This window comes from Cherax quadricarinatus, chromosome 52 (genome assembly GCF_038502225.1).
Source record: "Cherax quadricarinatus isolate ZL_2023a chromosome 52, ASM3850222v1, whole genome shotgun sequence".
In the NCBI taxonomy this organism is placed as follows: Eukaryota; Metazoa; Arthropoda; class Malacostraca; order Decapoda; family Parastacidae; genus Cherax; species Cherax quadricarinatus.
In genome coordinates, this window is record NC_091343.1 from 4,210,038 (window position 1) to 4,224,668 (window position 14,631).

General features: G+C 38.2%; 1 protein-coding gene across 1 annotated transcript in view; it reads right to left on the reverse strand.

Annotated features, from left to right (window-relative positions):
* LOC138854206 (programmed cell death protein 4-like) overlaps positions 1-14,631 on the reverse strand; it is a 127,760-nt gene continuing 113,129 nt past the window's right edge. Inside the window, exon 3 of the mRNA XM_070096012.1 lies at positions 1-2,353. Within this exon, the coding sequence (XP_069952113.1) occupies positions 2,090-2,353 (264 nt within the window). The 3' untranslated portion in view covers positions 1-2,089. The remainder of the gene's footprint in view (positions 2,354-14,631) is intronic.

Sequence of the window (14,631 nt, forward strand, 5' to 3'; positions counted from 1 at the left end):
GATAGGATAGTCTTTATTGTCACATCTTCTATTTCTTCTAACATAAGAACATGAGTAAGGAGCACTAGAGTGTTTGTGACTCAAATGGTAGCAGCTTCAGTTGCTACCAGTTGTGGGACCAGGTTTTGATCCTCAGAAAGGTGGAAATGTTGGGTATTTTTCTTTGCACCTGCTGCCCCAGTTTACCAAATATACAAGTAAGCAAGTAGTATTTGGCTATTAGTTGACTAGTTTGGTTTGATCCTAAGGAAGATTGAAGGACCTCAATGGGAATAAGTCAAGTCTGATAGCAATATGTTGGTTTATCCTGGGTTATTTATCCACTGAATTTATAAAATGCAAACAAAATCAACATCAACAACTACCGGCATGTAAATATACATATGTGGGTTTTAAGACAATTATTACACAGACATTTTGACTGCCAGGGTTTTCTCAATCCAGTGAAGAGAACAAGAGATAGGTCATATAAATACAGATGGAGGTCAGATGCATTAAGAGGAAGGGCAGGCTAAGTGATGGCCTTATCCTTCTTGGGTAGAATTTATGTACAGTGGTACCTTGGGATACAAACAGCTCAAAACGTGAACAATTATGTAAGTGTATTTATGAAAGTGCTTTTGTAAGTGTATTTTTGGGGGTCTGAAACGGATTAATCTAATTTACATTATTCCTTATGGGAACAAATTTGTTCGGTATCGGCACTCAAACAGCCTTCTGGAATGAATTAATTTCGTATCCTGAGGTACCAATGTATTTCAGATATGATGGAACTCCCCTATATTTTGAGCTATGAGATGGAGATGTGTGATGAATCTAAACAGTGTCTACTACATTGGTTATATTCCCTGACAACTAGTTTGGCATTACTAAAGACCATAAGGTATCCCTAAGTATTGTTGGCATTACAGCATATATAACAATGTTCACTATACTGTATACCTATACCTTCTCACATGCTCCCCCCCCTCCACATAGGATGATGTATACCCCAATTCTGTTTCTTGGTGTTATATACCTTCTCACATCCCTCCTCCCACATACGATGGTATATACCCCAATTCTATTTCTTGGTGTTATCTGAGTCTGTAACTACTAGATCCTTAAAAGTGCTGGAAGATAAGTTTGCTATTATGGCTCTGCTTTTACCAATACAGTCCTGTATGTTCTCAGAAATTTGGTTGGCAGGTAGAATGATGAACCCATTTGGTTGTGTTAGTGATCTCTTCTGCTTTCTCCTATAATTAGAGAAAAAATGCGCCGAGTAATAAATCCTGGAGAAAATACTGTATGTACTGTATACCTATATTCCTAATCATCAGGAAATCTAACCAACATAGCAGACACTATTTAAAATCATCGCTCACCTCTGCTTCCAATACCATAATTCAAAATGCATTGAGTTTTATCATAACCATAATACTTACACAACTCATTCTAACACACTCTACACAACCCTTGCTTAGCTCTGCTCTTCCTCTCAATGCTATTCCTCTCGACCCTTTGCCACTTGTCTCTGCTTCTCTGTACCTTCCAAACAGTTCTCAGTTTTCATTTATACTTTTGCTTGTCCTTCTTTAAGGTTAATTATTTACCTTTCTTTTCCATCCATTTTACCATTCACTGTTTTTTAAGTATCTTTACCCAACTGATTTCAATAGTTTAAGATGGCTTATTAAAATTTTCCCCACCAGTCATTTTCCACCAAGGCAATGTAGGAAATGTTACTGTACTGTATTAATGTTCAGTCACACAATACTCTGACAGATCAAAACAAAATAGGAAATGATTCATTAATTCCAGTATTATATTTCAATACAAATGTAAGCACCTCTACTACAACTAAAACTGTGGTGATACAAGTGATCAAAAAAAAAATGGTACTGTACATGGAGTCCCCAATTAACAAACAAGTTGTTCCTGGTGATCCAACTTACAAACCAATTATTTGTAACCCAGAACCTATTTTCCTAGAATACACAATATCAATATTAAGAATGTGTTATACTTTTCTAACAGTAGATCAGTATTAGTAAAACAATTTTTTCAAATGCTAATTCTTACGGGTCTTATTCATAAGTGTGGATTCCTAAGTTGGGAACCCCAGTGCACAGATACTGAATAATATAATACCTTTGGCATAATGTGGCTCAAAGAGCAAGTGACCATAAAGATCTGCCAAGAGAACACTAGTCATCTCCCTATGAGAAGGTTTATGGTCCATAGCCAGTTCAATAGCTGTCACCACCACAAGGTGGGCCCGCGTCGACACTTGTAATTCCTCAAAGGAGAGATAAGTCTCGTGTGTCTCCCCATGGTCAAAATACTCAGCCACGAGAGAAGATATTTGTTTCTGGAATTGAAAAAAAACCTATGTTATTCAAGAATGTTCCAACTACATATAGAAATGTGTTACTGTAATGGGACAGACTTGATTGGCAGCCATTCACTTAAAAACCAGTCTAATTTATCCAGTCATATTATACTGAAGATGTTCAAGGGAACTGGACACATATATAATCAAACACACAATCAGGTATGTATGTGGGCTACAAGAAGCAACAATCTAAGACTAAGTGATCACGACAAAAATGTTGTCACAGATTCCGCTACAGGGAACGGAACAACAACCAAACCACTTCAAGGTGTATCAAAGGTAAAGGTATTCATATACCAAGGTAATGTGGAGTAGAAAGAGGCATATGTCAGCAATGCAGTGCAGCCTAATAGACAACATCAGTATTTCACTTTGGCTGAAAATACTGGATGTGTGATACCGACATAATAATGAAATAGAATTATTAGAGTCTACTTTATAGTCCACACAGTGGGTGTCAGAATCCTGTGCAAGATTTTAAGTTTTCTGACAAGTATTATTGCATTTATTGGTGTGAGGGTATGATAAAGGTGGTTAACTTTTGTTAACAAATAATAATATAAATTAAACTAACCAAACCAAACCTAACCTAACTGTGCCTCTAGGCCCCTATTCTCTTCCTCATATCAAATATATGCAGACATATATCATAGCACCATATCATTCATTGCAAATGATAATAGAATCTGTACGAGAGTGGCATCCATTGAGGACACAGCAAACATCATAACTCATGTAAACCAAATCTTTCAGTAGGTCACTAACAACACTATGATGTTCACAGTGGACAAATTTCAGTTACTTCATTATGGAAAAATTAAGGAAACAAAAACCGAAATGAAGTAGAAAAACTTGAATCACTCAACAAAGCAAAGGACAAATATGAGGGATTGATTAATGATAAGGTCACAAGATCTCATTCTCAAGCATCACAAATGTCATTATCACAAGTGCAAAAAAAAAAAAAAAATGATAGGCTGGATAACTTGAAGTTTCAAAACAAGAAATGTTCAGCCAATGACAATATTCTTAAAGTCACTTGTTTCTTTCTTTCTCTCTTTCTCTCTTTCTCTCTTTCTTTCTTTCTTTCTTTCTTTCTTTCTCTCTTTCTTTCTCTCTTTCTTTCTCTCTTTTTCTCTCTTTCTCTTTCTTTCTCTCTTTCTTTCTCTCTTTCTTTCTCTCTTTCTTTCTTTCTTTCTTTCTTTCTTTCTCTTTCTTTCTTTCTCTCTTTCTTTCTTTCTTTCTCTCTTTCTTTCTTTCTCTCTTTCTTTCTTTCTCTCTTTCTTTCTCTCTTTCTTTCTCTCTCTCTTTCTCTCTCTCTTTCTCTCTTTCTTTCTCTTTCTCTCTTTCTTTCTCTCTTTCTTTCTCTTTCTTTCTCTCTTTCTTTCTCTCTTTCTTTCTCTTTCTCTCTTTCTCTCTCTCTCTGCTGTACTTAACAAAGCCTTTTAATTAAAGGCAACTAAAACTGAAGATATGGACAATGTTCAGAGAACTTTTACTGCTTATATAAATTTAATTAAGCACCTAAATTACTGAGAATGCTTGAAGTCCCTCAATCTGTACTCCCTGAAATACAAGAAAGATGCATTACAATTTACCCCTGGAAAATTCTAGAGGGATTGGTCCCAAACCTGTACACAGAAATCACTCCCTACAAAAGAGACTCAGCAAATTGTGCAAAACATTCCCAATAAAAAAGCAGGGGTACACTGAATACATTGAGAGAACTCTAAGTGTGAAGCAGTTGCACTGTAAGGGGGGCTGCCCAAGTGACACCATAGAGACTCTAAGGAAGGTGACACTAATGCCCAAAACAGTGCTGCAGCAGCATAAGAGAAGAATCCTTCATTTCTATATAGCCTTTTATGTGATTACAGAGGACAAATAGGCCTATATAGGGAAAATCATTGATTTTGATGATGTGATAGATGATTTTGCAGAATTGAAGGCAAGGAAATGTAAGATCAGATTCACTGAAATGTTACCTGTACTCAAGGTCAAATCGGAACTAGTGTTTCTCTGATATTGCAACATTTTACTTTATTTTCCCTTTTTTTTTTCCCCCCATTGTTGAAGATGAAAAAATGTAGGATCTGTTGCCTGTACTCAAAGTGGTATTTGGGTTTATGTTTCCTCAATGTTACTACGATTTTATCATTAATAAAGTTGAGAAGTATTCTCCAGTTCGATTTATGGCCCTTAACATTCTCATTGTTAAGCATTAGTCACTGGGCATGCAGTAGTGACATAACTGGAGTTTACTCCCCCCATCCCCCCACCCTTGGATTTCATTGGGGTGACACCTACCCTCGCAATGCCACTGGTGTGAAGACTCAACACTTTTCAACAATATCCCTTCAACCATAAGGTGAATTACCAACAAAGCCCTAATTGTCTTCAAGAGGAAGCTTGATAAGTTCCTGAAGTCAGTTTTTAATCAGACTAGATGTGTTGCATACACAGGACTACATACAGGGCTGCAGGGGCATTGACCCCTGACATTGCCAGGTAAACCTAACCTAACCTAAACAGCATACAGTAAACACACTCATACCATAGTGGATACATTCCAGAAACTTGGCATCATTTAAAAAATAGCTTCATGTGAAGTAAAGATATGGAAAAATAACATTTCTTTTCAAATTTGCTAAACAACCATTGTTATTCTAAATATTTATAGGTACAAATTAATGCAGTTTATATGATCTTACATTCTAGTTGTCATTGCCTGTTGGCATGGAAGCATGCAGCAAGTGTGGCCCGGTGGCCTGGTGGCTAAAGCTCCCGCTTCACACACGGAGGACCCGGGTTCGATTCCCGGCGGGTGGAAACATTCGACACGTTTCCTTACACCTGTTGTCCTGTTCACCTAGCAGCAAATAGGTACCTGGGTGTTAGTCGACTGGTGTGGGTCGCATCCTGGGGGACAAGATTAAGGACCCCAATGGAAATAAGTTAGACAGTCCTCGATGACGCACTGACTTTCTTGGGTTATCCTGGGTGGCTAACCCTCCGGGGTTAAAAATCCGAACGAAATCTTATCTTATCTTATCTCTTATCTATACTGGGCTGAGGTGGATGGCTTTAATTCTTGTGTTGATATAGATCTGGGGTTGTCAGTAGTTAATTATCAGTTCTACTGGAATGCTCAACTTGTCACTAATACTTTGCAGTTCTGATTTATCTGCAGCACTTTATACAGCTGATGAAAAGGTATTATTGCTTACTACACAAAATCTCTTCATAAAAATATTTCTAGACTTAACAGATATTTTTTCAATAAAAAAATTCTGCAACTTTACCAATACATGGTTTGAGATGGGGCCATGACAAAGATAATCCCCAGAATCCCTAAAGGATGACATGGAATTCCTCACATAACTTCTACAATGCTAAATTTTTATCTTAACTTTCTTTTTCATCATCATATTCCCCTATCTGATTCTCCAGTAATTGGTATTTCTTAATTATGTAATTGATTCTTTGTTATCCTCTCCTAATATTTAATTTCTGTCTTATTCAAACATAGTACTTGCCAAAGCCATAATTTCCTAGACTTCACTCCTTACTGAGGGGTAAACCAGGAAAAGTATTCACCACAGAAGGCCATAACTGACCCCAATGTAAATTTATGGTTGATTGGGGCACTTCATTCTGCGATACATTTGTGGGTGTAAAGTCAGGGGGAAAATTTCCCATGGTAATGTGATTAACCAACACACTCTTGCCACTAAACTTTGTTACGAGGATAACTGAATCTTTAAAGGATCTCAAACCATCCATCACTAAATATATCCACTACTGTGAAGGCTCTCCTTTATTTCCACAGTTTTAGTTTTATAGTACAAGAGAGATTTGTGCCTTACTGAGCACAAATTGGGGCTCCTTTCCTTGATTACTCCTCAATTCACACATTCAGTAACATTTCTGTTTTATTCAGTCGACTTTCTTGGCATTCTTTGCACATCATAATCTGCACTACTCGCTGCCAAAGCTCTATTTTCTTATTTTCTCTGATCATATGAATAGTGGATTTTCTCTCATGGCACTGAAAGCCATGCAACACTGAGCAAGAAAGTGTAGGCAGAGTATGTGAGGGGAGGGACTGTGCCTCTCCAAACAACTGACCTTTATGCTCAACCAGAGTCAGGAGGAGGAAAACCAACAGCATGGATTGCCAAGATTCTGGGTGTAAATTGATGCTTCCATACTTGCAGAGCATACTATTAAGGCTTTTTTAAGCAATATCCACCCCCCAAAAAAAAATAAAAACTGCACTTTTTCAGTCTCATTTAGACAAAATCACTCTATGTAGTATCACTTTATAAGATGGTTACTGTACAGTATATTGAGAAACTTGCTATAAGCTTGTATAGAAGAAATTTATGCTGGCTTTAGGGAAGTGGGTTGCAACAACAACAATTAGTATTGATATTCTATAAGCAATACCCTAACTTGAGTGTCTTAATATGCATCTGGTAAGAGCCAGAAAAATTTATATCCTGTAGTGTGAAAGAAGAGGTCCATTATTGAAAGATGCAAAACAAAACTAATAATTAGTAATACAGCCTCTTCTCACTTAACAATGGAGTTCTGTTCCTAGAACCACTACCATACTATAATGGTAGTGAGTTTGTCAACCATCTGTTGTCAACCACTCTGTCTGACTTTTTTGGGTTATCCTAGGTTCTCTACACATATGCTGCTATGTATGATAATCTATGTAACTGTATTTGTGTATACCTGAATAAACTTACTTACTTACCTTTGCACCATTTATAACATTTCTGGTATACAGTGGAACCTCAGGTTACGAATTTAATCCGTTCCGTGGACTTGTGCGTATCCTGATTTGTTCGTAAGCTGGGTCAATTTCCTCATTTAAATTAACTGAACTGCAATTAATTCGTTCCAGCTGAATTCCTGCTCTCGGGAGGCATGACAAAATAACCCTAACATTAACTCTACGGCTTATTTATCTGTCACAATTCATCTAATATGACATAATATAAATAACATAGAAACCTGATATACACTATAGAATGAATAAAATATGTCATTACATGGACGGCGGAGGGAGGAGGATTGTGGCCACGAGTGGTCGCGCATTCTTGCTATGAAAACGTTAGAGGTGTTATAAGAGAAAACGGAACTTGTGAGGCTAACTGAATTAGAGCTGGTGTACATACAGCATTTACATACCTTGGTGAAGAAATACAGATTGGCATATCCTGTCAGGAGTTCACACTTTTCTTAAGAACTGCCCCTCAAGGAAGGCTCCTTAATGATGGTGAGGGGCTCTTGATTTAGGGAATTGGATCTGTGCTCCAGTTCCCCAAATTAAGCCTGAATACCTTCCCCCCCAGGCGCTGTATAATCTTATGGGTTTAGCTTTTCCCCCTTGATTATAATAATAATAATAATAATCTTAAGAACTGTCATGTACAATTTTTATGTTTAGCTCACTCCTGTGAGCTGTTTCTCCGTCAACCATGTCAACAGCAGCTTTTCCATCTTACATAAGAACATAAGAAAGGAGGAACACTGCAGGAGGCCTGTTGGCCCATACTAGGCAGGTCCTTTACAATTCATCCCACTAACAAAACATTTGCCCAACCCAATTTTCAATGCCACCCAAGAAATAAGCTCTGATGTGAAAGTCCCACTCAAATCCAACCCCTCCCACTCATGTACTTATCCAACCTAAATTTGAAACTACCCAAAGTCCCAGCCTCAATAACCCAACTAGGTAGACTGTTCCACTCATCAACTACCCTATTTCCAAACCAATACTTTCCTATGTCCTTTCTAAATCTAGACTTATCTAATTTAAATCCATTACTGCGGGTTCTCTCTTGGAGAGACATCCTCAAGACCTTATTAATATCCCCTTTATTAATACCTATCTTCCACTTATACACTTCGATCAGGTCTCCCCTCATTCTTCGTCTAACAAGTGAATGTAACTTAAGAGTCTTCAATCTTTCTTCATAAGGAAGATTTCTAATGCTATGTATTAATTTAGTCATCCTACGCTGAATGTTTTCTAACGAATTTATGTCCATTCTGTAATATGGAGACCAGAACTGAGCTGCATAATCTAGGTGAGGCCTTACTAATGATGTATAAAGCTGCAGTATGACCTCTGGACTTCTGTTGCTTACACTTCTTGATATAAATCCCAGTAATCTATTTGCCTTATTACGTACACTTAGGCATTGCTGTCTTGGTTTAAGGTTGCTGCTCACCATAACACCCAAGTCCTTTTCGCAATCAGTATGGCTAAGTTCTACATCATTTAACTTATAAGTACTAGGGTTATGGGCACTCCCAAGCTTCAGAACCTTGCATTTATCTACACTGAACTGCATCTGCCACTTTTCTGACCAAGAATAGAGTTTGTTTAAATCCTCCTGAAGTTCCATAACATCTACGTTTGAATCAATTATCCTACCTATCTTTGTGTCATCGGCGAATTTGCTCATATCACTAGTAATTCCCTCATCAAGATCATTGATGAGAAGAAGAAAAACTTTATAAAACTGGGATGCTTAAATGTGCGTGGATGTAGTGCGGATGACAAGAAACAGATGATTGCTGATGTTATGAATGAAAAGAAGTTGGATGTCTTGGCCCTAAGCGAAACAAAGCTGAAGGGGGTAGGGGAGTTTCAGTGGGGGGAAATAAATGGGATTAAATCTGGAGTATCTGAGAGAGTTAGACCAAAAGAAGGGGGTAGCAGTAATGTTAAATGATCAGTTATGGAAGGAGAAAAGAGAATATGAATGTGTAAATTCAAGAATTATGTGGATTAAAGTAAAGGTTGGATGCTAAAAGTGGGTCATAATAAGCATGTATGCACCTGGAGAAGAGAGGAATGTAGAGGAGAGAGAGAGATTTTGGGAGATGTTAAGTGAATGTATAGGAGCCTTTGAACCAAGTGAGAGAGTAATTGTGGTAGGGGACCTGAAGGGAGCAGTCAGGTGTAACATATCGACTTCTTTATTTTTCAACCGATTACGTTCATTTTTGGTGTACTATTAGAAGCTTATATAAAACATCCTGTGCTGAAGTTTCAATCATATCGGCCAAAAAGTAAATGAAATATGCAAAATTTACGAAAAATTGCATTTGGCAGGTGAGTCCTTCTCAGTGGTACTTGGAAAAGTGGTTTTGACACTTGCTGCTGATAGAACACCTCTAATTCCATCATGAGATACATACCTTTTCTAAAATAAACCTTATCTTCATGCTAAAAAAAAATAAGTTTCATAGCTTTTTTGTCATATTGGAAGATGTCGGTCTTGTTGCCCACATAAATCTAAAAATATCTGGGATAGTTCAGAAAGGTACGTATTTTCGTGTAAATCAATCATTCTCCTATGTTTGTTGTGAAAATCAAGTCAATTCATTCATAAATAAGGATGCAGTCCCCCTAAATAGGTAAATAAGTTACTTTCGAGATATAGGCCGAAGCGCGCGGCACCCCCGCTGCCCGGGAAATAATTTTTTTCCCCGAAAAATTCGCCTTATTTTACACTTTTTCCACGACCTACGAGTGTTTATTACAGTTAACCATTGTAAATCCATTTTCTCTCATCACTGATGAGAGAGGGCGGACCCTCTCTTCACCTTCAGGGGAAATATCGATAGAAATTTTTTCCTTGGGGCGTCATATTACGCTATATATTTTTTTTTAAGGTGTACTTTTTATGTTTATATGCTATTATTATATTGCATTATGTCATAATAGATCAATTGTGATAGATAAATAAGCCTTATAATTGATATTAGCGTGGGTATGGAATATTTTGTTGGCTGGAGGTGTCGGCCATTTTATGCAATATACCCAGGGTACCTTGATTGGTTACTTGATCATATTAGCTCCACCAACTCTGGCATGATCTCAGATGGTGAATTTGTATTATATTAGACATAAAGATATAAGAAAACGATAAAAATAACACGGGGAAAAACGTCACAAAAACGTCAACAAAGCTGAGTCAGCGCTTCTTGCGCACTATGTCGCGTCAGCACTGTCACCATGCCTGTTATAAATGGTTGTAATTCCTTTTAGAAACATCGTACAAGGATAATAATTATACCAGAGTGTAGCCAGAAAGTTCAGCTATTTTTTGGTAACAATAACTCCATTTTCATATTTTTTCAATTTTTTTTTTGCACCGCACGCGTGAACCTGACTACTCCCTGAATGCTAAAGTAGGAGAAACTCTTAGAGAGGGTGTGGTAGGTAAGTTTGGGGTGCCAGGTGTAAATGATAATGGGAGCCCTTTGATTGAACTTTGTACAGAAAGGGGTTTAGTTATAGGTAATACCAATTTTAAGAAAAAGAGGATAAATAAGTATACAAGATATGATGTAGGGCGAAATGACAGTAGTTTGTTGGATTATGTATTGGTAGATAAAAGACTGTTGAGTAGACTTCAGGATGTACATGTTTATAGAGGGGCCACAGATATATCAGATCACTTTCTAGTTGTAGCTACACTGAGAGTAAAAGGTAGATAGGATACAAGGAGAATAGAAGCATCAGGGAAGGGAGAGGTGAAGGTTTATAAACTAAAAGAGGAGGCAATTAGGGTAAGATATAAACAGCTATTGGAGGATAGATGGGCTAATGAGAGCATAGGCAATGGGGTCGAAGAGGTATGGGGTAGGTTTAAAAATGTAGTGTTAGAGTGTTCAGCAGAAGTTTGTGGTTACAGGAAAGTGGGTGCGGGAGGGAAGAGGAGCGATTGGTGGAATGATGATGTAAAGAGAGTAGTAAGGAAGAAAAAGTTAGCATATGAGAAGTTTTTACAAAGTAGAAGTGATGCAAGGAGGGAAGAGTATATGGAGAAAAAGAGAGAGGTTAAGAGAGTGGTGAAGCAATGTAAAAAGAGAGCAAATGAGAGAGTGGGTGAGATGTTATCAACAAATTTTGTTGAAAATAAGAAAAAGTTTTGGAGTGAGATTAACAAGTTAAGAAAGCCTAGAGAACAAATGGATTTGTCAGTTAAAAATAGGAGAGGAGAGTTATTAAATGGAGAGTTAGAGGTATTGGGAAGATGGAGGGAATATTTTGAGGAATTGTTAAATGTTGATGAAGATAGGGAAGCTGTGATTTCGTGTATAGGACAGGGAGGAATAACATCTTGTAGGAGTGAGGAAGAGCCAGATGTGAGTGTGGGGGAAGTTCGTGAGGCAGTAGGTAAAATGAAAGGGGGTAAGGCAGCTGGGATTGATGGGATAAAGATAGAAATGTTAAAAGCAGGTGGGGATATAGTTTTGGAGTGGTTGGTGCAATTATTTAATAAATGTATGGAAGAGGGTAAGGTACCTAGGGATTGGCAGAGAGCATGCATAGTTCCTTTGTATAAAGGCAAAGGGGATAAAAGAGAGTGCAAAAATTATAGGGGGATAAGTCTGCTGAGTATACTTGGTAAAGTGTATGGAAGAGTTATTATTGAAAGAATTAAGAGTAAGACGGAGAATAGGATAGCAGATGAACAAGGAGGCTTTAGGAAAGGTAGGGGGTGTGTGGACCAGGTGTTTACAGTGAAACATATAAGTGAACAGTATTTAGATAAGGCTAAAGAGGTCTTTGTGGCATTTATGGATTTGGAAAAGGCGTATGACAGGGTGGATAGGGGGGCAATGTGGCAGATGTTGCAAGTGTATGGTGTAGGAGGTAGGTTACTGAAAGCAGTGAAGAGTTTTTATGAGGATAGTGAGGCTCAAGTTAGAGTATGTAGGAAAGAGGGAAATTATTTCCCAGTAAAAGTAGGCCTTAGACAAGGATGTGTGATGTCACCGTGGTTGTTTAATATATTTATAGATGGGGTTGTAAGAGAAGTAAATGCGAGGGTCTTGGCAAGAGGCGTGGAGTTAAAAGATAAAGAATCACACACAAAGTGGGAGTTGTCACAGCTGCTCTTTGCTGATGACACTGTGCTCTTGGGAGATTCTGAAGAGAAGTTGCAGAGATTGGTGGATGAATTTGGTAGGGTGTGCAAAAGAAGAAAATTAAAGGTGAATACAGGAAAGAGTAAGGTTATGAGGATAACAAAAAGATTAGGTGATGAAAGATTGGATATCAGATTGGAGGGAGAGAGTATGGAGGAGGTGAATGTATTCAGATATTTGGGAGTGGACGTGTCAGCGGATGGGTCTATGAAAGATGAGGTGAATCATAGAATTGATGAGGGGAAAAGAGTGAGTGGTGCACTTAGGAGTCTGTGGAGACAAAGAACTTTGTCCTTGGAGGCAAAGAGGGGAATGTATGAGAGTATAGTTTTACCAACGCTCTTATATGGGTGTGAAGCATGGGTGATGAATGTTGCAGCGAGGAGAAGGCTGGAGGCAGTGGAGATTTCATGTCTGAGAGCAATGTGTGGTGTGAATATAATGCAGAGAATTCGTAGTTTGGAAGTTAGGAGGAGGTGCGGGATTACCAAAACTGTTGTCCAGAGGGCTGAGGAAGGGTTGTTGAGGTGGTTCGGACATGTAGAGAGAATGGAGCGAAACAGAATGACTTCAAGAGTGTATCAGTCTGTAGTGGAAGGAAGGCAGGGTAGGGGTCGGCCTAGGAAAGGTTGGAGAGAGGGGGTAAAGGAGGTTTTGTGTGCGAGGGGCTTGGACTTCCAGCAGGCATGCGTGAGCGTGTTTGATAGGAGTGAATGGAGACAAATGGTTTTTAATAATTGACGTGCTGTTGGAGTGTGAGCAAAGTAACATTTATGAAGGGGTTCAGGGAAACCGGCAGGCCGGACTTGAGTCCTGGAGATGGGAAGTACAGTGCCTGCACTCTGAAGGAGGGGTGTTAATGTTGCAGTTTAAAAACTGTAGTGTAAAGCACCCTTCTGGCAAGACAGTGATGGAGTGAATGATGGTGAAAGTTTTTTCTTTTTCGGGCCACCCTGCCTTGGTGGGAATCGGCCATGTGATAATAAATAAAATAACAACGGGCCCAAGACTGATCCCTGTGGAATGCCACTTGTTACAGATCCCCACTCGGATTTAACCCCATTTATGAACACTCTCTGCTTCCTGTCAGTGAGCCATGACTCGATCCACGAGAGCACTTTTCCCCCAATGCCATGAGCTGCCACTTTCTTTAACAGTCTATGGTGCGGAACTCTATGAAAAGCCTTACTAAAATCTAAGTAAATAATATCAAATTCTTTATCGTGGTCAACAACCTCAAAAGCTTTACTGAAGAAAGCTAATAAATTAGTTAGACAAGACCGGCCTCTTGTGAATCCATGCTGAGTATCATTAATCAAGCTATGCTTATCGAGATGGCTTCTTATAATCTCAGCAATAATTGACTAGTAATTTGCCTACAATTGAGGTCAGGCTTATTGGGCGGTAATTTGACGGTAACGACTTGTCCCCTGTTTTAAAAATAGGAATTACATTAGCCATCTTCCACATATCAGACACTACACCTGTTTGAAGAGATAAATTAAAAATATTAGTTAATGGTTCACAGAGTTCCATTTTGCATTCCTTAAGAACCCTTGAAAAAACCTCATCAGGACTGTCTATCAGTCCGTCTATCTGCTTCACAACCATTTCACTAGTGACTGTGATGTTACATAATTTATCTTCTTCTAGCCCACTATAAAAATTAATTACTGGAATATTGTTAGTGTCTTCCTGTGTAAAAACTGAGAGAAAATAATTATTAAAAATCGAGCACATTTCATTCTCTTTGTCAGTAAGGTGCCCATAGTTATTTTTAAGGGGACCTATCTTATCTCTAACTTTTGTTCTATAGACCTGGAAAAAACTTTTTGGGTTAGTTTTAGAATCCCTAGCAACTTTAATTTCATAGTCCCTTTTAGCTTTTCTTATCCCCTTTTTAATGTCCCTCTTAATGTCAATATACTGATTCATAAGATGACCCTCACCTCTTTTGATATGCCTATAAATTCCTTTCTTATGCCCTAGTAGATATTTGAGCCTATTATTCATCCATTTTGGGTTATTTCTATTTGATCTAATTTCTTTATATGGGATAAACGTTCTTTGAGCAGCATGTACATGTATAGTGTTCAGAAAACTGTCATATTGATAGCTCACTTCGTTACCCCAGTCAACAGATGATAAGTGTTCTCTAAGCCCATCGTAATCTGCTAAGCGAAAATCTGGGACTGTTACTGAGTTATCGCTACTATCGTACTTCCATTCAATGCTAAATATAATTGATTTGTGGTCGCTAGCACCCACTTCCTCTGAAATTTCTAAAT